The sequence below is a fragment of the Ambystoma mexicanum genome, chromosome 7q, assembly GCF_040938575.1.
Source record: "Ambystoma mexicanum isolate Mex_15411 chromosome 7q, UKY_AmexF1_1, whole genome shotgun sequence".
NCBI lineage: Eukaryota > Metazoa > Chordata > Amphibia > Caudata > Ambystomatidae > Ambystoma > Ambystoma mexicanum.
In genome coordinates, this window is record NC_090941.1 from 788,170,728 (window position 1) to 788,197,523 (window position 26,796).

The 26,796-nt window shown below is 45.8% G+C and overlaps 1 protein-coding gene and 1 long non-coding RNA gene across 4 annotated transcripts in view; one reads left to right on the forward strand and one right to left on the reverse strand.

Annotated features, from left to right (window-relative positions):
- Positions 1 to 26,796, reverse strand: part of DYNC2H1 (dynein cytoplasmic 2 heavy chain 1) — a 3,314,293-nt gene that overhangs the window by 1,395,612 nt on the left and 1,891,885 nt on the right. For all 3 annotated transcript variants that reach the window (XM_069639013.1, XM_069639012.1, XM_069639011.1), the window contains exon 53: positions 24,102 to 24,180. In XM_069639013.1, the coding sequence (XP_069495114.1) occupies positions 24,102 to 24,180 (79 nt within the window). The remainder of the gene's footprint in view (positions 1 to 24,101; positions 24,181 to 26,796) is intronic.
- Positions 60 to 23,483, forward strand: LOC138527736 (uncharacterized). Its single transcript, XR_011284026.1, has 2 exons — positions 60 to 197; positions 23,091 to 23,483. It is a non-coding gene; the product is annotated as an uncharacterized lncRNA (long non-coding RNA).

The following is a 26,796-nucleotide window of genomic DNA, read 5'->3' on the forward strand; positions in this document are numbered from 1 at the left end:
CGCCTACTCATCACGTGAGTACGAACACGTAACGTCCCCTTCCATCGCACGTCTCGTTTTTCCAATGCACACGTCCAATCTAATTCAGCAAGTATAAAATGGATTGACTTGTCGAGATAACCAGCAAAGACCTGACAGAAAGCAAAGTCGGTTGTATGCAATGTTCTATCATTACCCTGTTGTATATTTGCACCACTGTGAGTTTTACACCGATCATGATGGCAAGTACAGTGAAAGGCATTTGTAAACAGATGGGAGGTTATTGGTGTTGACTGTTTTTAAGCGTAAACGCTATGAAATGCAGATAAAACTCCTACCATTATCGGGTGCTTTTGGACAGGGTAGGCAAAAGCAGACACCAACATGTGGAGAATAAAGTAGTGCACTTTATTCCCACTGTTACTTCCCGTTTACATTGCGAGCATTTTCAAAGGAGGCTCCCGATGTCCTCGTTCTTCCATCCTCCATTAGACTGGCATGAGGCACGCGTGACTGATCGTGGCTGGGTTCTCTTTCTCTGTAAATGAGCACTTAGTTTAATTACAATGTTCACAAGGTACTTTGCTTTAAATCGTGTGTCTGTCTCACGTCCCAGTATGGGCAAACTTGGGTGAAAAATATTCAGGTACACGAGACTCGTAAGCACAAATGCAGCCGTTTCACTAAATGAAATGCGTGGGTACACTGCAAGAGTACAAAACAAGCATTGACAATGCCAAAAGATTAAGCTTTTGTGTTGTAGGGTGGGGGCTGGCCAGGGCCCCCACCGGCACTCACACGCACACAAGCATGCACACCCAAGGGACCACGCAGGACGCATGTGTTCTGCTCAGGTCCCCGGCTCCAACTGCCCGGTGACCGTCTTTATTCACACAGCGCATGCGCGAGCCTCAATCCTGCTGGCGCATGCGTATTAACACCGTGTACACTACCCAACATTTTGTGTAGGCATGGCAAAGGCACTTGCCAGGCACTGCGTTAGTGGTATTAAATGTCCATTAATGGTAGCAGGTGCACAATGGTGCGAGTAGCTGGGCCTGGCAAATGCCTAATACTTATACACAAGCCAAAACAGTTGGCTTTGACAATGTTTGTTTTAACAGTACCTTTAGTGAAGGAGACACTTAAAAATTGAGTGGCTGAAGGCAGACCTGGTTAAGACATTTTTATTACACCAGTAGTGGGTTGATAACTTCAATTAAGTCATTAACTCGCAGAAGACTGCTCTGAAAAAAATACTAGCAGGCCCTTCAAGTGCAAAGGTTGATGGTGAGGATTGATTAAAGCGAGCCCAAGGGGTTCCCATGAGGAGGCATTTTGGGCAAGGAGGGGAAGGAACTGTGTGGGAATGGCCATAGGGATTAGCAGACCATGGGCAGTCAATGTGTGGGCAAATAACCAAACACCCACAAGCAGTGTGTCCCTCCTCATATGCCATTTCTCATTAGCTGTACTTTAATGCAATAGTTCCGGCTTATAGGTGTTGCAAGCAACAGCTAATTGCTCAAACTAAAAAGGCCTTTATATATGAGGGGCTGCGGGTTCCACAAGATAGCTCTGAGTATTTCAAAGAAATTCAAAGCGGTTCAAAACACTTTGGGATTAAAACAAGCAGAGCTTGTCCAGCTTTCAGATACACGCTGGTCTTATCAGGTACGCTCTGTAAATGCACTGATAACTAACTTCAAAATTGTCCATCAGTGCCTTTCAGAAATCGCATCCAGTACGGCAACTGGTTTTTAATTAAAAAAATGCCACTAGTATTTTGTCTCTTCATGTTCCAGTCTTTGCTTACCACCACAGAGGGCTTCCACACAATCCTCTAAAAAGAAACTCTAGATTTAGCTAAAGCAGTTGATTTGAAAGAAGCTGTGTGCAATACGTTAAAATATATGCTAACTGCAGAAAGCGTTTCAGAGCTACTGCAAAAAGCAGAATCCTTGCCCAGTAATACCAACACTGAAAGCGAGAAAGTAGTATTAGAACGAAGAAAAAACTTAAAGAGCATGGAAGACTTTGTGGTTGAACAAAGTTCTTCTCGGGAACATGCCAGTATAAAAGATGATTTTAGAACAACATAATTTTTTGCATGCATGGATAAGATGAGCTCTAAACTGGAACAACGGTTCTCTAATGTCAAAGTAGAGATGATGGGAGTAATTCAGGCGTGCAGTCCACTTTCCCCAAACTTACTATCTGAGGATTTAAGGGAAATTGTAAACCATTACAAAATAGAATTTAAGAAGCACTTGTAGCAAAACATGATTTTGCTAAAAAGAAACAAAAGTCAAACTCTCTCAATGGATCACGTGTATAAGTTTTTAGATCCTCTAATGATTGCTTTCACTTTTATCTGTTCACTTTTAGCAGTTGTATCTGTGAGAGATCTTTCTGTGTTTTATGGAGGCTACACAATTGGCTCAGTTGTACAATGGGGCAATCTAGATTGGAGGACCTTGCTGTACTTTCAGTAGACAGAAGAGTGCTACAATCGGTTTCTGATGATGCTGTTTTTGATTGTTTTGCTGGCATACACACTTGAAGGCAAGCTCTTACTTTTACTAGTTAAAATGGTAACTGAAGTTAGATTGTGATACTGTACAGTTCGTTAAATTATATTTCACATGGTTTGTTTTCATTGTTTCCTATAGGAACCCAATTTAGTATCTGTGTACAGTTCACAGTTGTTGCAAAGAATCATGGTGGTTTTGTATTATGTATCTTTGAATTTAAATGTATTAAAAAATGGCTAATCTATGTCGGAATTGGAAATGCATCTTTAATTTTTACTGCAGTATGTTCTGTCCATACTGCATTTCTACTAAATGCAACTCACATAGTAATGGAATTAATCCACAAATGTCATCGTTTAAAAAGCTATGTCGGAATTGGAAATGCTTTTCATTTGTTAGTTATGTTAGGAATTTGTATCTGCCTGCTTACAGCTGGCCACAGCTTATTAGTGGTACAGTATTCGGTAGCCCTTGTGATCTCTAAGAAACATATGTACTTTTCTGGTTATTTTAAAAAAATCGTGCTGAAATGATTGATTTTGGCAGGGTTTTTCAAAACATTTCACAATACATTGTATGATTAAATTATGTCTCACAGAGGCCACAAGTGGACGCAGGCAGGATGGCTGCCTGAGAGCTGAGCTCCGTCCCCTGCTTTCGTGAAATAGAGGAGATATGGAGTATTGCAGCACCTGACTCCCGGCAGGAACGACTTCCTAGACGTGGGAAGCCGCAGTGATCCAACAGAGCCCAAAAAGTGAAGGTGTTGATACCCCGACACTGTTAAACCGGGCTGACGCTCGCTGAGCCGGACCCTGCCAGCCTTGCACCAGCCTGTGAAGGCCGTCCCGTGAGCAAGGGAACGTAAACAGAGCCACGGACAACCTATTGCAGCGGGTGCCTGGACCCATATTACCGGTGGGTTTGTGCCCCGCATCAGCAGGGACAAGAGGAGGTGTCACCTGCCCGCTTGGAGGTCGAGGCAGTTGGGTAACATGTGCCCTAACCACTCCAGACTGCCTGATTTGTGGTGCCGGAGCCCGCAGCTGAGGGACGGCAAATCCGGCATCCGTGTCATTCGACGAGGGACGAGCTGCGCACAGCAGACCCTGGGAAGGGATACCAGACTGCATTGGTGAAACGCCAAGGCCACCGCGACCCGAACACCTCTGGTGCCGGGAGGGGGCAAAGTCCCAGCCAACAACAAAGGTGCCGTGGCGCGGGTGCGGCAGAGGAAGAAGACAGCCGGGAGGACAGTAAGTGGTGCCCCCAGGTGCTCCACTGTCTTGTATTTGTATTTTGTTTATTTTTATTGCGCACCCGGCACGGGGGCATCTGGGCACGTCTTGCACAAGTTACAGATAACCTCCAAGTTAACATTGCTTGAGATACAGGTACATGTTACAGGTAATTGCGTTACATGAGGGACATATAAACAGGAGGGACATATGAAGCAATGAACAGGCATGATATACACATGAACATTCTCAGTGTTGTAACAATTATCTAGAGCTGTCCGCATATGAGGGTCTTGTTAGTGCAGGCATAGCTGTAGCAAGAAGGTATATATAATTTATGCTCTAGTAGTGGCTAGATCTTGCTCCGTGAGCCAGAGTTTGGCAGTATTCTTGAATTTATTTGTAACAGGGTTCAGATCTCAGTGAATTGGGGAGTGTGTTCCACAGTTTGGAGGCAAGGACAGGGAAGCTAGACCCCCCCTGCGTTCTGTGATTTAAATATAGTTATAGCAAGTGAATGTGATTGTGCAGATCAAAGTGGTCGTGTAGCTGTGTGTGCTGTGAAGCGGTTAGCCAGGTATTCAGGGGCTTGAAAGGCTCTGCACTTATGTGTAAGTGCGAGGGCTTTGAGCGAAATTCTGAGTGCCACTGGGAGCCAATGGAGGTTCCGTCTAGTGTCAGAGATGTGCATTTTTCTGGGGATATTGAGGGCCGCTCTGATTGCTTTATTTTGGGTTACTTGAGGCTTGTTAACGTTCTTTTGGCTAGTTCCTAGATAAAGCACATTGCAGTAGTCGATTTTGGCCAATACAAGGATGATGCAGTTAGCAGTGGAGATGAATGGTCTGCAGGCTGTCACCAATTTACAAGTGTAGGCTGACACTGAGACAACTGAGTTGATATGTTTTGTCAGGGAGAGGGTGGAGTCTAAATGGAAGCCAAGGTTTTTGGTGCTATTTGATACCTTAATGGTGTTACCATCGATGATGAAGGCTTTGAAAGCAGGGTCGAGTTTGTTGAGTCGTAGATGGGAGCCTAAGATGAGTAACTCAGTTTTATCATTGTTTAAACATAATCCATGATGTGCCATCCAGGCTTGTATGACCGAGTAGACCTCGTTAAGAGCCTTTGTGTCAGTTGTGTAATCCCCCGTAATGGGAATGAGTATCTGGGTGTCATCCGCATAGTTGGTATAGGTGACACCCAGATAATCAAGGATATCAAATAGAGGTTTAGTAAACACATTGTATAATGTGGGGCACACACAGGACCCTTGTGGGACCCCACAGGTCACAGGCGAGGGATCAGCTGATGCGGTTGGTGAGAAAACACGCATGTTTCTGTTTGCAAGGAATGACCTGATCAATGATGAGGCATCGTCTGAGAAATGGGCAGCAGTTTTTAGGTGGGGGCAGAGAATTTGATGATCGACCAAGTCGAACGCTGCAGAGAGGTCAAGTAGTAGTAGTAAAGCTAACTTGCCTTTGTCTCTGATGTCCTGTATTTGTGTTTCGAGATCTAATAAGGCTGTCTCAGTGCCATGTTTCAGGCGGAAGCTGGATTGTTGGAGACCGAGGAGTCTATTAGCCTCGAGGTATTCCTGAATTTGTAAATAAACTGCTAGATCTAAAATCCTCAAGAGGAAAGGCACTGTGGTGACTGGCCTGTAGTTGGATGGGTTTTTTAATGAGGGGGATTAACCCAAGCATCCTTAAGATTGTCGGGGACCTTTCCAGCTATAAAAGAGGCGTTGATAAAGGCGGTGATGAAAGGGGCTAGGTCATGGGCAGCTTCCTTGATGATAGGTGCTGGGCATGTGTCGCCTTGACAGTTTGAGTGTTTTAGTTTTTTGATGATATTTTCCACTTCCCAAATAGATAGAGGAGAGAAGTTTAAGGGTTTACAGGAGTGCGTAAGTGCTAGCGGGCTGTAGGAGCGTACCGTAGAGGGGGGGGGCCTGTCATCAGACTGCAATTTTTATTGTTGATTTTGATTTTCAAGGTTGTAATTTTGCCCACAAGTGCTTTTTGTATACTCAAACACCAGGTGGCATTGGTGTCACACTTTTCTGTTGGGGTTATGGGAGATTCCAGTTATTTAAGGATCTTAAAGAGCTCTTTAGTATTGGATTCTGCCTGAAGAATCTGCTTATTGTAGGTGTCTTTTTTCGCTGTAAGAATTGCTTCCTTGTAGTAAGCTGATGCACACATCAGAGTGTTTTTGTTAGAATCTGTTGGATGGCCTTTTCAGTGTGATTCTGCATTCTTTTGGCTTTACGTAAGTCTCTCAGTTGAGGTGTAAACCACGAGTTGAGATGCGCACGCTGTTTGGATTTGCGTAGTTTTAGCAGAGCTATGCAGTTTAAAGCTTTTAATATGGTTTGGTTGTAGGTATGTATCTACAAGGACTGTGGGATCGGAGCAGGAGACTGCGACTTTGTTAAGTAGGGGAGGATGATCAGTAGTAATCTCTCCTTGGTAATGTCCTTCTTGTTGCGAGTTTGAATAGGAGGTGGAATGCTCGATTCGAGCTTAAGGGGAGTTGCTTTGACTGTGAAAATTATCTTGTGATGATCAAACCAGATGCAACGAGTGACTGATAACAGGTTTACAACAGTTAGAATCAGCAAGCCAATCAAGGGTTCAACCTTTGGTGTGTGTGGGCTCGTGTATGATGGTTAAATCCTAGGTCAGTCAGTGAACTGGCAAGGTCGATGGCATTGGGGTCTTGGAATCCAAGATTAAGATCCCCCAGAAGTATTTTTGTGTTGGGCTTTGTATTAACAGCGAGGAGGGTGGAGATATCCTCAGCGAAGGAAGAGATAGGACCTGGTGGTCAGTAGATAAGGTGCACTGTGGCAGTTTGGTTAGGTGATAATGATAGTTTAACTGATAGTAACTCAGCAGAAGGAATCTGGTTATTAGGGATTTGTGTAAGCTCTAAGGCATTTTTTAAGATGAAGGCTACTCCTCCACCTTTTGACTGATTAGTGTCTCTGTCACTTCTAATAATAGCGTAGTTGTCGGGTATTGCTAGAGCCAGCGATGGTCCAAAGGCTGCGTGTAGCCAAGTTTCAGTCACGGCTAAGAAGTCCAAGTCCTCGGTTATAATAAAGTCAGCAATGTCAAGCACGTGCGCTGGGAGCGATCTGGCGTTGACCAAGGCCTTTTTGATCAAGATCGTTTTTTCTGCTATGGAGCAGGTGGGGTGAGTAGATAGTGGGTTTTTGAAAGGGATGTTAGTGTTATCAGTACCAGTGAGGGTAGTGGTAGGTGATGTGGTTTGTGTTTTAGAGACAAAGGAATGACACGTTTTTTTAATGATTCTGGAGCCCAGTCTGTAATTTCTAAGGCTGGTAGCACAAGTTTGGTTGGGTGTGGGTTTGCTAGCAAAGTGTTCAAGCCAGAGAGCTGGCAAGTTTAGGTATGGGTTAATATTTGCCATGATTTGCTTTGGCTCAGAGCTGTGCAAAGAGGGACTCAGAGATGCAGGTGATGCGGTCCCAGGGTCTGGGACGAAAATAATCAAAGTTGTCATGCCTAATTAGGATTGTATTATATAAATAGGCCTGGTATGAGTATGTGAAGAGTGAAGTAACAGTAGATCCTAAAGTTGCAAAGGACAGGAGGATTGCCCCATACATGTCTAAGAACCAGTGCATAGTTAAATAATTACAATCAGGTAATAACAGCAGGTTAAGGCTTCATGTAAAGACAGGTTCGGCTAGCAAAACAGTTAGCAATAATGACTAAAGAAGTTTATCGCAGATACATTAGTCGGTGTAGGTACATGTAGGTGAATGTTAGTATGCCGGGGGGCCAACTTAAAAGGTTTGGAGACTAATACCTATATTACACATAGTACATGTAAGCAGGTTAGGATAGTCAATGAGCAGTTTGGTTTACCAAGCGGCTGGACATTCGAAATGCCAAGTAATGCAATTACAATTACAACAGAGTAAATCAGGCCTGGGTAAGTGGCACGCAACAGCGGTTAATGGCTAGGATGGATAGGCTAATGCTGTAAATCAAGAAGACATATGCAAATATTTGACAAACTTAGTGAAGTGGTGACGATAGCGCTACGGCAGCGTGTAGCTCAAGGCGAGACAGTAGCATATGCAGAGCAACACTCGCTAATATATACACAGTAGGTAATTGCTAGGTGCTATGTTGCAAAGCGCAGCATAGTGGGAACATAGCTATTGTCGTGGGAGGTAGCTTGCCCATGTAGGTTAATAGCAGATGACCAGTGTTCTTACTTGGTGGCTAGTCCTGGGGATCGTAGTAGGATGTTCCCTGAAGGGTAGCAGGTAGATGGTGGTATGCAATGTCTGCTACATGAGCAGCAGGGTCTAGGTAGTGTTAGGTGTCCCGTGTAGTCACGGATAGGCACAGGTAGGCTGTACAGCAGTATCTTTGGACGAATGCCTTAGACGGGGAAGTACCGGCTAACGCCTTCCGGCAATGGTCAGGGCCGGAAATACAGCGGAGCGCCCAATCCTGGAGCAGCTCTCTCACGTTAGCAACCTGCAACAACAAAAGTAGCGCCGGCCCCTTTGATTACGATCGGCCGTGTGTGATTTAGCAATATGCTGCGGTACGGATCATGAAGGATCCTGGAGGTCTCATTAGCGTTGGGGCCCAGGAAAGACCTGCATAGGAGGCTGTAGTAGTGCAGGGGGCATGGATGGCTTACCCTGCTACCTCCACAGAGCTCAGCGTTGAGCAGCTTCAGAAGCTGTGGGAGGGGCTCCTGCCCACCTGTCCAAGGGAGAATGAAGGCACGGGGAAGCCCCCTGTAGTGGAGAAGCAGGCCTGGCCACTAGGGGGCTCTCCTGCAACGGGACACATCCTGCCTGTTAAACATATGAGCTCACAGTGAGGCCCAACCACAGGGTGAAACTGGAACAAAGAGAGGTGCCTCCTTGGGGACATTGACTTTGGACCCGGGGGGACAGGAGCCAGCCCAGTGGAAGACTAACTAGGACTACAGCACATCATAGTAAAGTTCTGGGAAACCACCAGTCTTGCCTAAAGCAGACCACCCCTGGTCAGCTCGACGTGCAGCCCTGAGGCGTAGGTGTGAGCTGGTAAGGGAGGGCCGCACCAGGCAACTGGATAGCAGAGAGGACAGTCGCAGGTTATGGCAACCAAAGCCTGAGCTAGGCCTGCGGACCACCGACCATCCCTCTGGGGTACCAGAGGAGACACCCTGGAATGCCTATGAGCTGGAAGGGTGCTCTAGCGCGATTCCAGTATCAAGGCAAGGAGGCGATGGCAGAGGCCAAAGGAGGCAGGGGACTCGCCCCAGTCCCAGCTGAACTCGGATCCATTAAAAGTGATATGCAAACTATCCTGGTGGCGATCAGAGGGATGAGGACGGATATGAGGGCGAAACTGGCAGACCTCTCGGCCTCGAGGACAGAATGGATGGAGTGGAAGCTAACCAAACCATGACTGGACTCCTGGAGACGCAAATGGAGGCACATTTTATGGAAATGGAGAGGCTTGAGGAGGAGCTGTGCCTCAAGGTGGATGACATTTAGAACCGGGAGGGACGGAATAATCTCTGGTTCTTCGGACTGCAAGAGGTTGAAGGCGAGTCACCAGCGGACCCGGAACAAAAGATACAGGAAATAATAGGGATGGTCCTAGGTTCCAGGGAAGGGGAGACAGTCACCATAGATAGGGTGCACCAAGCGGAGGGGGAACTCGTGGTCCGCGCTCAGTCTTCGCGTGCATGCATTATTATGGGGACAAGATGAGGATCCTCAAAAAAAGTGAAGCACATGAAGGAGGTGAACTATGGTGACTCGAGAGTGACCATCTTTCAAGATCTCTCAGCTCACACGTTGTTGAGGCAAAAGAAGTGTGGGGCTCCAGGAGAAAGGGGTCAGGTACCGCTGGGGCTACCCCTTTGCACTAGTGTTCGAATGGGAGAGTGAGCAACACCATCTGGTGGAAGAGGAAGAGATAAAACATGTCACGGAGGATTTGGTGGGACGTCGTGAGGGGTCCACCTCAGAGCCCAGTGGTCAGGGACTGGACCCTAACCGGGGCCCAGAATCGGTGCAAGGAAAGCGCAGGGCAAAAGGAGTCTGAAAGTTTCAGAGGCTTAAGACCCCCCCAACGTGGAATGATGACACTTGAGGGGGGGGGGCGAATTTTCTATTTTTGGCCTCCTAATCTTCCGGTGGACACCCCGGTCCCCTTTTGGGGGCTTCATCAGAGCTGAAAGGGTCAGATAGGAAGTCACTTATGGCTGCTGGCCAGGCAGTCAGTTGTCTGAACATCGAAATTGAGTTACGGAGTGGGAGGGGAGAGGTGCAGGTAGGAGACACACAGTAATTGGAGGGCGGTCCGGGAGTTGGTTTATTGGTTAAATGAGTCGGGTGGGGGTAACCCCCAGAATATTAGGGGATAGAAGGGCTGCGTTTCTCCAGGCCCTAATAGCAATTATCCCGAAGCCAGGGAAGGACCAAGCCAATTGTGCCTCGTACAGGCCTATTTCCCTCCTCAATGTTGACGCCAAGATCTTTGCCAGAATCCTTGCGTCACACTTGGAGTCTTGCCTCCCCCGATTGATCCACCCTGACCAGGCATGCTTTGTGCTACACAGACAGGGAGCGGATAACATGCGAAAAACGCTTCACGTCCTTAAATGCGCTGGTGGTTAAGGAGGAGGGGGTACTCTTGCGGGCCTAGAGGCAGAGAAGGCGTTCGACCGGATGAGTTGGACCTTTATAGGGGAGGTCTTTGCATCCCTAGGGATGGGCCCAAGGTGGACTGGTCCGATGACGGGATTGAATTTACAGGCTTTCCATCTACAGCGGGGCACACGCCAAGGGTGCCCACTCTCGCCGCTGAGTAATGCACTGGTCATGGAGCTACCGGCGGCGGCGGTCAGGGATAATCAGGGGATCAGAGGCATCACGGTTGTTAGGGTGGACTGTAAGATTAGCCTTTTTGCGGATGACGCCCTGCTCTACATTACTGGACCGTCCCACTCGGTTCTCCTCTTGCTGGAAAGTTTGGAGCACTATGGGAGGTAACCAGGGTTCAAAATCAATCTGGGAAAATAGTTGGCAAAAGCGGTGGGGGGGCTGTCTGATAGGGAGAAGGGGTACATTGCATGGTTACCATTTAGGGTACAGGAGGATGTCTTCTGCTACCTTGGGTCCAAGTGACACAGCGCTTTGAGGACCTTTTCCCTAGAAATGTCCTCCCTCTTTGGTCCACAATGAAACGAGACATGGAGAGATGGTTGAGCTTGGGGCAGTCTTTGATGGCACGTTTAAATTGTATAAAGATGGTGGTGCTCCCCAAATTTTTGTTCTTATTCCAGATGTTACCCGTAGCAATACCTATGTCGTTTTTCGCCGAGGTGAAGGTGGCTAGGCTGCGATTTCTCTGGGCAGGGGCCAGGCACTGGGTCACTTGTAGGACACTGATCCTGCCAGAGGAGGGGAGAGTGGGGTTACCTGACCTGGTGACGTATCATAGGGCAACCCAGCTCCGGGTCCTAATGGACCACCTTGATCCACTGTCGGGGAAGCAATGGGTGGCAACGGAAAACTTGGTACTAGCCCCGGTCACACTAGATTAATGGCTGTGGGTGCCTAGGGCCCCTATCCCGAAGAGAGTGTTGTATCACCCGGTTTTGGAGGTCTTGTGGTCTGTATGGAGGGAGGGTGGGGACAATAGATGGCTCACATCGACTCTGAGCTGTATCTGGGCTCCCCCACTCAGGGACGGGATTGAGGAGCCATTGTCCTTCCAGCCCCGGTATGAGGCTGGACTAAGAAGGGCGAGACAAATGTGGGAAGGGGACACTTTCTTCTCCTTGAGTAGGCTGGAGGAAGCACTGGGACTTCGTAAACTGTTGCCTTTCTGTTTCTTGCAATTGAAGAGGGTACTGCCTTAGGTCCGATGGTGGGGGGGTGGGCTAAATCCAAGGAGGGAATTGACGAGCTTTGAAAGATTCTTGATCACAGAGAGGCGATCCAGAGGGCTAATAGCTGAATTGTACAAGAGGATCCTTCTGGTGAATCCTAGGGACCCCCTTCCATCGAGAATCAAATGGGGACAGGATCTGGGCAGGGATATTGAGGACACCCTATGGGCACAGATGTGCAGGAGGGCTAACCGCTCCACGACCTTGCTCCTGTATAGACACCAGGCCCTGAAGCTATTACATAGATGGCATTACACCCCCCACCCCCCAACGAGGATTGCTCGAATGAGGGAGGGATATGACCCACACTGCTGGAAGTGCCACTGGGACTATATTCATATGTGGTGGGGTTCCTCAAGGGTACATGCGTACTGGAGGGAAGTCCTGTCCTGGATAAAAGGGGTGGATGGGATTCAGAGGGAGCTCTCGCCATGGCTTCTCCTTTTTGGAGTAGGTACAGAAGAGGAGGCGGAACAGCGGCACATGTTTCAGATCATGATGGTCTCTGCGAGATGCTGTCTGGCCCAACTGTGGAAAAACCCACAAATGACGGTGGAAAAGGAGTGGGTTCTAAAGATTTGTGCCATATATGATATGGAATACCTCACTCATCTCTTAAATGAGTCCAGGTCCGACATCAAAGGCCTATGGTTGCCTTTCTTTGAAAAGTATGGGCGGTGAGGTTGAAAGGGGAGAGGAATGGGCCGGGAGAGTGGGGGGGGGGGCATGTGTCCTAAGCACCCTCCTAGGGAACTGGGGAATGATGCGTACTTTGGGGGAGGCTCTCCCGATTCACGGATAAGCCTGCCCTTGTGATACCTGTTTGGAAATGAGGAACCGTCCTTTGTTTGAAATTTGTGGAGACAATTAAACTTTTCTGCATGGGGTAAAGAGGGGGAGGGAAAGAGGGGTGGGAGGGCTTAACTGTGTTGGTTATAGGGTAATGCTTCATTGCTGACCTGTGTTGTTTTAACTAAAATGCCAATAAAGTTCGATTTTGAAGAAAAAACTATGCCCCACAACGTTTTAAGCCCACTAGCTACCCACTGGCAGTTTGTCAGCCCAACAACCAGCAGCAAGAGACACGGCCTCATTCTAAGTGTGCCAGCACCATTGTTACATACCGGCACACTGCAAGTGTGCCTGCCAGAGTTGCTGTGCCCGGCAGGTCTGACACAGCGGCCACGGTAGGCAGACTTACACGGAAGCACCAGCACCGTTATTAACGGTGCCGGTACTTACACGGAAGCACCGGCACCGTTATTAACGGTGCCGGTGCTTCCGTGTTCCCCATTCCCATAGAGTCCTATTGGACTCTATGGGAATGGGGAATTCCATTTTACAGGCGCCTGACTTTCCAGACCGGCGGGGTTAGAATCCCCCGCTGTTAACCGTCAAGGCAGGCGCCAGTAAAATGTGCAAGTCTGGCGGCAACCTGCCGGTTTTACCGCAACGGCTACCACCGGACTTGGAATGAGGTCCACTGTATGGCTAATGTGGCAAACAGGTAGCTCTCCAGCTGCTGCTTAAATACAATTTCTCAATCCACAGCAAGTCTTTGGCTGTACTGTCCAAAGGCTTTTCTTTGTCTTACATAACCTCAAAGAATTATCTAGCACTATTGGATGAATGTTCCCACTTTGGAGAGGCAGTATAGCTACATATTAGTGCAGTACTTCCAAATGAGTATGAGAAGTATAGTATGCAATATTAACGCTTGAAAGCACTGCACGTGCATTCATATGATATAGTTATGTGATGTTTAAACTTGCCATGCCCTCCAACCTCGGATCTTTTACAAACCTAGCAATGCCCCTGCCAATGGCTATTCACTGAGTGGTGGTGCCAGTGCATTGTGAAATGGAAGGTATCGGTGTTGTTGTAGGTAAAGGAAAGGAACGGCTAGTGCGACTGGAATCATATTTACTAACAATGGTGAATGGAAAGTCAGTGAAAGTGTGTTCAAGTTCTATAAGTGCCCAGTGTCAATTTTCAGACAGTTTCGAAAACAGAATGTGTACTCCGATTCAGCATTTGCAATCACCAGAGATGGAGATGGAAGATTTTTTTTAATATACCCAGGTGTATAACTAAAGGTTATGGTACAATTCAGTGTTGAATCCGGATGGAGCCGGATACAGATATTTACTGTTTCTGGTCGCCTACAGAGAGAAGGGTGGTAAAAGTGTATGTGAAATTCTTGAGAGGGTGGCTGAAACTGGTTCCACAAAGGTTCAGGGAATTGGAGTAGAACATGGGTGCACAATATACGGCCCGCGTGCCAGTTGCGGCCCGCCATGCTGTTTTTTCCGGCCCGCGAGGCACTAAGACTTTCCTAATGGAGGGCGGCCCGCAAGCAGCATCGGTCGCCCTCCATTAGGAAAGTCTTTGTTGTCTTCCAGGCCGGACAAAACATTGGCCGTCATTGGCTCAGCACACACGCACCACGTCACTCCTACGAGCCACGTAGTGCGTGTGTGCTGCACCAATGGAGTGCCAGCACTATGGCTGGCGTGGCCACTAAGGCTTGATGCCGGAAGGCATTTCAGCCTTGCTTACCACGCCAGCCGTAGTACGATTCCACTTACCTCGCCAGGGTTTCAGCTTACCTGCCTTCCAGCACGTCTCTGGTAAGTGGTCTGTGTGTTTGTGTGTCGGGTCTGTTCTGCTGCGTGTCAGATGTGTAAGAATGTTTGTCTTTGAGTGTTTGTGTTGTGTATGTTGAGATGGGGGGTGGGGGTGTGTGTCGGATGTGTATGAATGTTTGTTTTTGAGTGTTTGTGTTGTGTATGTTGAGATGGGGGGTGGGGGGCGTGTCGGATGTGTATGAATGTTTGTATTTCAGTGTTTGTGTTGTGTATGTTGAGATGGAGGGCGGGGGGCGTGTCGGATGTGTATGAATGTTTGTTTTTGAGTGTTTGTGTTGTGTATGTTGAGATGGGGTGGGGGGGCGTGTCGGATGTGTATGAATGTTTGTTTTTGAGTGTTTGTGTTGTGTATGTTGAGATGGGGTTGGGGGGCGTGTCGGATGTGTATGAATGTTTGTTTTTGAGTGTGTTGTGTATGTTGAGATGGGGTTGGGGTGCGTGTCGGATGTGTATGAATGTTTGTTTTTGAGTGTTTGTGTTGTGTATGTTGACATGGGGGGTGGGGGGGCGTGTCGGATGTGTATGAATGCTTGTTTTTGAGTGTTTGTGTTGTGTATGTTGAGATGGGGGTGCCCCGCGTGTCGGATGTGTATGAATGTTTTGTTTTTGAGTGTTTGTGTTGTGTATGTTGAGATGGGGGGGTGGGGGGATGTCGGGTGTACATGAATGTTTGTTTTTGAATGTTCGTGTTGTGTATGTTGAGATGCATGTATGGGTGCATGCTTCAGAGTGTGTGTGGTGAGTTGGGGGGTGGGGGGTTCGGGTCTGTATGGGTTCAGGTGTATGCTTGAGAGTGTGCTGAGTTGGGGGTGGGGGGTTTGGGTCTGTATGGGTGCATGTTTGAGAGTGTGTGTGCTGAGTTGGGGGTGGGGGGTTCGGGTCTGTATGGGTGCATGTTTGAGAGTGTGCTGATTTGGGGGGTGGGGGGTTCGTGTCTGTATGGGTGCATGTTTGAGAGTGTGTGTGCTGATTTGGAGGGTGGGGGGTTCGGGTCTGTATGGGTGCATGTTTGAGAGTGTGTGTGTTGAGTTGGGGCGCGGGGGTTCGGGTCTGTATGGGTGCATGGTGTATGCTTGAGAGTGTGTGTGCTGAGTTGGGGGCTGGGGGGTTCGGGTGTGCATGAATGTTTGTTTTTGTATGTTTGTGTTGTGTATGTTGAGATGCATGTATGGGTGCAGTGAGACACATGACACACGTGACGAAAGGCTTGCAGGTCTTAGAGACGGTATATAGCTGGGAAAAAGAAGCATTTGAGGTGGCCCATCGAGCTGCCGCAATGTGCATGGAGGGAGATGTTTTATGCACTGTAAATAAGGAACATCCTTATATTACCACCACATTATGTCTCACAACATTTTCTCTTCTATTGGCAGGGGTAATCTGGTATTGCCTGCTGCCACCAGTCTCAGGAGCAGTGGTTATACAAAACATAACATTTAGCTTGCCTCCTCTTCGGTCTGGCCCCGACCTCAGCCCCTCTTTTGTTCTACTGGTATAGCAGCAAGAAAATGAAATGATTCAACAGGAGCTGGGGAAATTGTTGCCAACTGCAAAAAGTCATGAGGACGATTGTATAAATTGCAAAAATAAAAGTAAGATAGTAGATGTTTTACCAGCACAAGCGAAAAGCAGGAATGGACCATAGATAGATGCAGGATAGAGTAGAATTGGGATGTTTAGTGTGGGGGTATATCAAGATCAGCTAGACAGTTGGGCAGTAAGCGCAAAAGTGGGGTCTGTGAATGCTGATAACGCCCAAGGGGGAGAGGGGTTATGATTCATGTGGTGATGACGCCATGAAGGCAATAAGACAACTGTGATCATGGATAATAATGAACCGATATGGGAAGCGTGTGGGAATAGTGTCGGATACCTGTAGTTTTATTCACTTATATATGTGCCCTAGAGTTTGTTATTTTTCTTTTTATTATAGAAGACATGTGATGGGGAAATCTTCCCCTAACTGGCTTGAGCTAATGCTTGTCCTGAGAGCTCTTCCAAACTGACATGCGCTGAAGGACTGCTGAAACACTGTTTTGGAGTCTCTCAGGTGCACTGGGCGAGGGCCACCTGAGCCTCCATCTTGGATTGCACCGGTCTAAACCAGCAATAACAGACTCTTATTCTCGACTGGAAGTGCGTCAGGAGGCAATGTCCCCACACCCACCACCTGAGGAGGACTTCGCTGGATGTCGACAGACCAAAGCGACTGACCTGGAAAAGGAGGCACATGGGGCGACAGAGATGGAAGATAGACTGTGGATGTATACAATTCATCTTATTGTTGTACTTTGGGGATGCGGGGAAGGTAAAACGGAAGCGTTGGGTAATATGAGAGACCAGACCATGAAGGAATACAAGGAGAAGACAACATGGAGGCAGGTTGGGTTAGTTCGGGCGGTGGGCTGGTAGGGTGTTAGGAAAGATTCTCTTTACTGCACCTTTCCTTCCATCTTTATGGAACCCCTAAACCTTTTGCTTTTAATTTTTGAATCGGACATGTACTTTTTGCAGTACAGTGAAGCCTCAAGCTTCACTGCACTGGACTTTGCTCACATGTTATGGGGAAACCGATATGTCCTTCAGGCTATCAGTACTGGGAAACAGTGTTTCCTTTAGTCGTGTTACTATGTTGCTACTTGCGGTTACTTTTAATCATTGTGCAAAGCAGCTTACACTGCAGTGCAATGGGGTGCATTTTTGATTTGCCCTAGACTAACACTCAGAGGATTTTTGGTTACTCTAGATGTGCTTAAAAGATGGACTGGTGGCAGCAGTGACTTTTCCCCACTTTTTGGGGAATTTTGCTTTAGCTTTACTGTGTTAACCGCGGCTGGCTACTAACTGTGGCTACTGGTCAAACATGGCCGTACCACGAGATTCAATTCCTCGGAGATCCTGGAGAAACCTGAAGGAGCCAAGTATCCTGTTAAGCTGCGAGACCCGTGAAGAAACCTGACTGAAGGAGACCTGGCAACCAACTTCTGCTGCAGCCCTGGTGGAGCCTTGTCTTGTTCGTGATCTTTAGTAGTCATGCGAAGGTGTTACGACCCTTGGAGTGGAGGGACCATCCATTCCCGACGTCTGTTCGGTGCCCTGCCAAATACAGCCTTCGGAAGTGCCCGAGAACCGTCCTATGGCTGACCAGCTTCGTTTTTGGGCTACCGTGCTAGTGACGTCACTGTACCGAGTTTCGGCCTGAAACTTGGTGGACTCTCAGCTGCCACTGTAAGGCTCAATCCTGCGAGATGTTCGTCGTCCTAACACAAAGGGGACCCGAGATAGACCGGAAAGTCCGGCCGCAGCTACTGAATCCTGTTGCAACGCTGTGTGCGGCGTGCATCGTCTGAAACCTGCTTACCTGAAGTCCTGACAGGGGTGCTGCATCGAATTGTTTTTTGCATTCTTCGACCGAGAGTCCTTGCACCAGCAAGAGACACCAACCGGAGTGGTGCTCGAACCTGCACCCCTGGAAATAGAGGACCGCCGATTTCGGCAGGAAAAACAACGTAGAACACCCTTCCTTTGTTCTACCACGTCTGGGGAAGATTCGGAGTAAGGGGGTAAATTACTGAGCTTTTAACCTCCCCCTATACTCCCATTATAAGTCAATGGGCTTATGATAAACCTATTTCTAACACTTTTGGCTGTGCCACAACTTGCCTATGCCAGACTTCTGACTGTTGGGGCACATTTTGGGCATTCGTCTACATTGAACTCTAACTCTAAGAACTCTTTACTGGACCCCCAGAGACCCTACCTGCATTTTTTCCTGCATCCTAATTTCTGTGGAACTGTATCCTGAACAATAGGGCACAAGGCCCCAGGCAACTTAGGGCTGGACACTTTTAGCTAGGTATCATCTCTGTTGACCTTTCTGTGCATAATACTTGACTAACCTTTCCTTTCCAGGAGTATTTGATTCGTATTATGCTTAACACCCCAGTGACTGTATACATGTATTTAGTTTGATAGTGTTGTGTGATAAGTCTACCTGCTTGTAGTCATTTTCCTATAGTGTGTTTTGGCCATAATTAAATAACTGCATTTTTATACATCCTGTCTAAGTGCAATTTGTGATGCCCATTGTGTGACTTCATTGTGAACCCTTTACAAGCTCACCCCCTCTGAAGAACTTAGCCTAGACCGCCTGTCACTGCTACCTAAACGGGTTTGGCTATAGCTTCCCAGAGCTGTTCCTGTCACAATATAGGTTGGCCTTCTATACATCTGTCCACCAGGCCAGAGTATAGAAAATCAGCCCCAACAGGTGTTATTGGTGTGTATGGTTTGCAAGCCTGTATTAAAGGTTATCTTGCTTTGTCCATTACCCATATGTCCTTTTGTCTGATGTTTTGTTCATAATACCATTAGAGTTAAGACATAAAAAGCCACATCTTTATTGACTACTATCAAGAGTTATATTTCAAACACTGGTGGCTATAGCCTAAAAGGCCTACTATTACTTTACTCTTCAAGTATTGTTCTGAATATACTGTATGGGTTCGAGACTTTAGTTTTTTAATGTACAAAATGGCTAAAAACTATCGAGGGGAACTGTAGCAAATGGCTCTTGAACTCAAGTGTGTACCTATTGTGAGATAGGCATGTATCAGAGATGACAGACGATGGTATGGTATGGTTCAACAATAGACTTCATTGAGATCAGGGTGGTAAAACGCCTATCTGGCCCTATCTCTAATATGGGGTTTCCCTTAACTGATGCAACTAAGGTGTGCCTTTGTCAGTTAGTCCCAAAACAAAAGTCTGCCTGTGTCAAAAACCTATGCTTGCCCTCACTTCTAATATCAAAGGCTGTGTAGGGTTAGTCTAAAAAAACAGTTTCAAAGTGGATCTGATGTTGGCCCCCTTTCTTAAGTTCTGGATACAGTTCCAATACTTGCTGGTTTCCAAATTGTGCAACAAATCTCAGGGCTCCCTTCCCAAAGTTCAAAACAAATCAATTCACAAAGTTCCAAAGGCTTCTCAGGGTTCCCTTCCCCAAGCTTAAACCTCCTCCTTAGTTCCACACAGTTCACAAGGCAAATCAATTCACAAAAGTCTCAAAGTCTTCTTAGGGTTCCTATTCCCCAAACTCAAGCCTCCTCTTAGTTTCACACAGTTCAATATGCTTCTCAGGGTTCCCTTCCCCAAGCCCACTGCCCCCTTTCTGGTTTTGTAAAGTTTTACTCTTTGAAAACACATACAACGTTCAACTGAGTACTTAAGAGGTTCCCTTACCCATTTTCCATAGCTCTTCCAGTTTGCCACAAACGTCAACATTCAGTAATTCTTTCAACTTGTCCCAAAGTAAAATTTTCTGTTAGGCTCCCCTGATCTGGGCGTAGTTGTTAGACCGCACAGTCCACCCATTACTGGTCGCGCAATCAGGTGCCTGGGCTTTAGTCATTGCCCTCCGTTTGAAAGTTCATATTAATAGAACACTGTTTTCTTCTATTTCCTTCATCCTTACTTTTAAATATTTCCTTTTGGGGTTTTGCTCGCACTTTGCCTCTTCGCGCAGCTCCCCTTTTCTCCAGCGCAACTTTGTGCACACTTCGTTGCTTCACACAGCTCCCCTCAGACACTCCTGGGCCGGGTTCTCCACCTAGAGGAATGAGCACCTGCAGAGCCACACTGGAAGGGCAGTCAATGCACGCGGCTTCCTTCCTCAGACCTCACCGGCTCCCTGGAGACACGGCTCCCTTGCCATGATCCCGCTGAGCTCCCTGCTCTGCAGCTTTCCAGTGTCCTGTTGTCCTCCGACTCACCACAGTCTGTTTGCCCTCCTCTGCTGCTGTCCCAACGCCTTCCACAAACTGATCTGCAGTTTCTCCTTCTCCCTTTGCTGTTTGTGGACTCCACCTTTTATACAACTTTGAGTCTCTAACAGGTTGCAGGGGTGGAGGCATAGGCTTACTTACCTGACCTCAATTAGTCCAATTATTGTGACATGACTGACCTTCAGTTTTGTAGTTTTCAGGATACCTCTTCTTCGTCCCAGTACTATATTGGTGTTTCCAATGGGAGTTATGCATTACTCCATGAGGCTTCTTCCTCGTCTCAGTAATTGGTGTAATTCTAGGGGGAAGAACTTTATTAGATTAAGTCCCTTTTGACTCTGGTTGCTCTTGTCTCACTCTCCTGTAGGAATGGGGTTTGGTAAGAGAAGTGGGTGGTATCTCAGGGGGTCTATTTCTGGTTTCGGTTTGTCATGAGGTGTAGCAAAAAGGGGTTGCCTTTACATCCAGAGTTTGAAAAGCCCAGAAGGTCTATTGCTTGTTATATTGTGTCAAATCTTTAGAACTGAACAGAACACAGGAGTGCATGAGTTTCAGAAAATTAATATGGTATTTATTTATTTTTATTTATTTTTTTAAATCGATTCGACTCTGGATCTGCCTGAGGTATTCCCCATCCTGATAAGATCCTTTAAGTTAAAGGAAACATTATGAGATTGGGCTTTCATTAATGATTATGATAAAGGGAAAACATCCCTTGGGAACTATAGTGCATATGTGATTAATGGTATGAAACCCCAAAATGATTTGTTGAAATACCCCTTGCCGAAATATCAGACTTTTTATTAGAACTAATGCACTCAGTACTTTATCTGTATTGGATCTCAGAATGCATTTACAAAAAGAAAACTTGATTCGTAGGCATTGCAAGTGCAATGCTCAGGAGGAAACCACGAAACCTTTACTACAGTGCTCTGCCATTTCATATCTACACAAAATATGTCTTGGCCAATTTGGTTATAGGTTAGAAGCAAGTGAAACTGGGGCATTTTGGAGGCGATCTCTGCAGAATTCTCAAGTCTCGCCCTCATGGTCCTTAATTTATAGCTAAGAGTGGAAAATGTGCTTCTCACTTCTGGTAAATAATCTGAACTGAATTTTATAAAATGGTTTTATTGTTAATGAATATGTTGAGAATTTATTGGCAATGTAAACAACTGTATTTTACAGAATGTAGTGATTTTAATGTAATTAATGGATATGTGATTAATATGTAAATAGTTGTATTTGTTAGTGTATGATCTTATTTATGTTTCTGATTTAGTGTAAAAAGTTGAATCTCAACTGATGCACACTTGAAATAAATAAAAAAAATTAAAAACTTTAACTACAAAGCCTCCAAAAAGAAAAAACACGAAAGATCGTCCATTCCTAACGGAACTATGAAACCCCTCAGATTGCCTTCAGGAGAGTGCAGATCTGCAGATAATTAATTCGACTTAGAGACAGACTGGGGTAGCTGTTGTATATATTCAACCAAACTGCACTTCGTGGCGAGAAAGTTAAAAGAGCTCCCTCTAATCGCTTAGAAGAGGGAATCCAGGTATGAGTTGTGTAAGGGTGCAGAAGTACTATAAAAATAAAGAAAAGAAAAAAACTATCTTGCACTATTTCTATGAGGGGTTGCCCTACCTCAACAAAAACACTAAGGCTATATGTCAGGATATCTGGTAAAATAATGTGTCCACTTGATTTACTCTCCTTCCAAGTGTCTTCTGATGCGGCATGTTTCTGTGTCTTTATATTTCTCTTAGGGTGCTTGATCCGTGTATTATCACTCGCTTCGTATCGGGTCCCTAACCCTTCTTGGGCTCCCCTCATTCGGTCCCCAGCCTCGCTCATGGACCCAGGCAGCACCCGCACCTTGTTCTTTGGGTTCCTGCTGCGTGGAGACCTGCTGGGGCTTCTCCGACTCTGGGTGAGCTTCTAGCCCTTCGCTCTCTGTGCCCGCTCTGGTCCGCGTCCCTGCTTCGGCTTCAGCAAGTCGGGCTGCACAGCTTCCCGCCACAAGGCGTCCAATGTCTTCTGCATACTTGGTTTCTCTTTGGTTTCGCATGGCCTGCCGGTTCTTGGTAGCGCCCTTAAAGACGGCGTCTTCTCTCCACCGTCGTCCCAGCCTACAGCTTCTTCCCATGTCTCTCCGTCTGCAGCATTCAAACTTCGCTCTCGGTTCCTCAGGAGCACGGTTGACCTTCCTTCTGCCAGTGATGGATTTGGTAGTCTTCTCAAAACGTCTTTCCCTTGCCGGCTGGCAAAGCTTCCCTGTCTGTCTGGTGGGTAGAACGGCCCACAGCCCCTTCTCAGCAGCTCACAACTTCCCTGCTTGCGGCTCCTCGAGGGCAGGACTGACAACACTTCCTGGTTTACCTCCTCTATTTCTGATCTAGTTGGACCAATCGGAAGCAAGTAACCACTAGACTGTTCCTTGTGGTTCTCAAAGGTGATCCTCATACTCCCATGCTTCTCCCCATCACATTGGTTGTCAGCAGTAAATCTTTCAACTCTTCCTTATTTTTTCCCATCTCAGTATTTCTAGCATTGATCTCCCTTGGGTCAGTTATGCTCTTCATAGCCCCAGAACTTTATAGGGAAATGGTAGGGTGACAATAACACACAGCCCTATTAGGGAAGGGGTTGTTAAGGTTGTAGGAAAGGGCTCTAGGGTCTGATGATTGGCAGGGAGACTGTGTTCTCAGGATATGGTCATCACTGCTCCCACAGGGGGTTTCCCAGTCTTTGAGATCCCCTGGCTGAGAACCACCCCCATGGGGACTATCGGGTTGCACCTTCACCTCATGGGAAGGGTCTCTCACTATGGAAGCAATGACAATACCCTGGGATTCGTCAAAGATGGCATATAGCTACCTACATGGTATAAGGAAGTGCTGAGTAAGGACAGAGACTAACCAGCATACTATTGTGTCTCCTCTGCAGGGCTCCAGTGTCTGAAGAGAGCAGAAATCATACATAGTTGCACTCTGAACGTTTTGAGGGGACTGCAGGGTTGACAGCTCCTGCAGAATTCGGAAATTGGAAAACCTGATATTCTCTAACCAGAGAAGGAGCGAAGTGGTCACCACCACTTGTTTTCATCAACATGAAACCATGGTAGCTAGTTTTCCACATCTGGACTATTTAGACAGACCTTTCTTGTTGATAGCTGGGAATGTCAGGTTTGACTAGGGCAACACACAATTTTAGCATTCCAAAAAAACATTGAAAGGATCGAGCCTGCTTTGCAGTTTGAAGTAATGGCATTATATTTCTTTTATCATGAATGTGCTTCCTTGGCTACAAATTGTGATCAATACAGTGGTGGTCAAGGTCTATTTAACTTTAGAATGTATTTGTCAAAATGCCAATGTACACCTTCAGACAGAAATCTACTATTCTACTCCCCGTCCACTCACATCTGTTGAACGCTTGGGCTAATCAAGATCAAATAAAGTGTGCAAGAAAAGGAGGCATCTCTATCCCAACCACTAGTAGCATTCATATGGACAACTCAGTTGGGAGTACCACACTTCAATATTGTTTTATTTTCTAACAATGAAAATTATACAAAACCTCCTGTTTACATTTTTGTTTTCAGTTCTAGCTATTGCTCAGTATTGATGTGAAGCTAGTTGTTCCATAATGTCTGTCACACAAAAGCATTTTTATTCATTTCAACAATGTTCTATGAGTTACAAAATATGATAGTATAACTTTGCAAGAGATTGAACTGTCTTGAATTCATGTATGGGTTTAACACATTAGCTTCAGGCTTGTGTCCCATTATTTCTGTTATGAATTCAGCATACAGATGACTTACTGTATATCATCTTTAAAGGAAAAAATAGAGCCTGGCTATGCTTGCTTTGAACCCTTGGAAAATATTCCTTAAAGCTGCACATATTACAGAAGGACACTATGTGCACTAATCAAACAGTAGAAAAGGTTTACCAGATGATTTCTTCTTATGGTCCTTGTCAGTCTTCCCAGCACCCTGGCTATGCGCCTCTGAAAATAGCATTCCAGGAATCTGTAAAAGTAAGTTAGAATGCTTACTTTAATCGGAAAATAAATGTGGTACAGTACCAAACACTTTAAAAGAAAAGAAAGCTAGTTTTCAGTGGCGCTTTGTCCAGAATGGGCGTCAGGCTGCCAGAGAGTGCTCCTGGTGTTTTAGCAACCTGCTGTCCTTTTTAAAAAAAAAATGTGTCTTTTGTTTATATTAAACCTTTTAATACTATTAACATGAATATCAAACTGGTTAAAAACAAGGAATACATGGTTAAAAAAATCCAAATGCATAACAAATATTTGATAGAATATAAAACACATTATGCTATCCTGACACCAACTCACAATCCCGTGTTAAGCAGTTTAGTAATCTCTTGCCAAATGTGGTACATAGTGAAATTTAAAACCATATCATTCCCTGAGAATAGGAGAGCCCAAGATTAATCTGTGTGGACAACACGTCAATAAGTGTCTGAGTGTTTCTATCTTAACTTTGCATAGGCAACAATCTTTCTATATATGGTATATTGTAGGAAACAAGTCAAATAGAAGTAATATAAATCTTCTTAGCTTTCTTTTACTAATTTTCTTAATATAACTGAAAGGAGTATTTAACGGAAAGCCCAGACGTACATACAAATTGAAGGTGGATTTACTAGCCAGCCAGGTAACATTATTATTCCTGTCCAAGGTATGGGCTTTTTCTTTAATGTCATTAATAGCCACAGCAACATTAATGGGAGGCAACAACACATATCCAATATCTTCAACCAAAGACATTGGGAAACAAACCAAGGAGAAGCACTGTAAGTGAACTGGCAATGCAACCCAGAAGGAAGGTCAGGTTGATCTAGAGCTAAATTGAACTTTGAAGGACTGAAACAAACATTGGTCACTCCATTGAAGTCTTACAGACGAGAACCCTCAAACTTGATGAACTAAAAATGCTGTCTTGAGGACAGAGCCTCAAGACCCTTTTCTTTTTAACTGCGTTGCTTTGAACTTGGGGAAGGGAACCCCAAAGACTCAGTGGAACTGTATTACTTTGGACTTGGGGTGGGAACCCCAACGATTTGTGGAACTATTTGAACTTGGGAAAGGTAATCTCATGACCTTTGTGGAACTACCTTGAACTTGTGGAAGGGGAGCTGAAGACTAAACTAAGAGCTGGAAGAAGCTCAGAAATGTGTGTTGATCACCATTTCTTTGATTATTGACATCCCTACACACCGTTAGCTTTAGTTGTGAGGGCAAGGATAAGTTTTGGACACTGACAGACTTTTAAGTTGAACTCTACCTCAGACTTTGCTTAGTTTTATTCAGGTGGGGAAATCCTACCTCAGCATAGGGCAAGTTAGGCCTTACTCCATCCTGACATTTAAGTTAATACATATATTTTCCTTGAACCTTAAGTCTCTTATCCGTGTCTTGCTTCATGATGCCTTCACAGTACCTTTATCTAATCATTCATTTTGTATATCAGAAGTTGTGCAAACGGCTTCAAATTGGAGTCCACCATGGCGAGCAGACTCCTTTTTATAGGAGTACCACAGCCAGTGTATGCTGAATGGGCCATGGTCTACAAAATTAGTCAGAATCCTGCTGCTCACAGGATGCAGGAACCAGGACTGATGAAAAAGGTGTGATTGACATCACCCCATCTTTTGTGTGTGTTTGCGAGAAGTTGTGTGTCTTTGTGTGCGCTTGTAAATGGGTGTGCATGCATGCATGAGTCCCAGTGCAGAACATGGATGTATGTGTGAGGGAGTAGCAGTTTGGGCCAGGAGAGAAGGTCCAGTGAAAGAGAGAAAGATCAGGCCAGGGAAGAGTGGGAAGAAGCATAAACAAGTGCAACTTCGCAAAATATGTTATTTTATCATGAAAGTGATCCCCATTTACAAGCCTGGCTGCAAACAATTGTTACGAGGGGTAGGACCTTCAATGTGGACACTTATTCATGTCCATACTTAATGCTGAGCACCGTAACAATTGCCTACAATAGCAGTACTGGTCTTATTTTACAAACCCCTTAGAAACATGTACTGGCATTAGAAGTACTGGCCTCATAGGACATAGGCAGTATATGTGCGTACTTACAGTACCAGTACTGGCATTATATCAGGAAATGCTAGCGTGTGTGAATGTTTGCAGTGGCAGTACTGGACTTATTGGACAATCCCCTCATACATTGCGAAATGGCCCAATTTTGCTCTTTGGGGAATATTTGTGAATTCCAGACAAAATGTCCCCGAGCAGAACTGTCTGTTTCAGGCCTTTTCCTACCTTATATTTAATTTATTTTAAATTTCGATTTTTATGGGAAAACATTTTTATGTGCTACCCACCTCCCAAAATTTCGTTTTTTCCAGAATTATCGTTTTTCAAAGAGCTTTGGGTCCACATTTACTTTCAGGAAAAAACAAAATTTCAGGGAAGAAAATACATCTCTAAGAAAGTGTGGCGGAATGGGGAGAATCCGACCAGGACGGTGAAATTAAATTGATGGCGGATTTTGGAAATTTTGTTTTCAGAACTTGGAGGATATTCAACTTGTGCTACAAGTTGCCTGCTTCACACATTTTCAGCCTTCCAATCCTAACGTAAGACAAGCAGAGTAGTCTTTTTGTACGTTCAC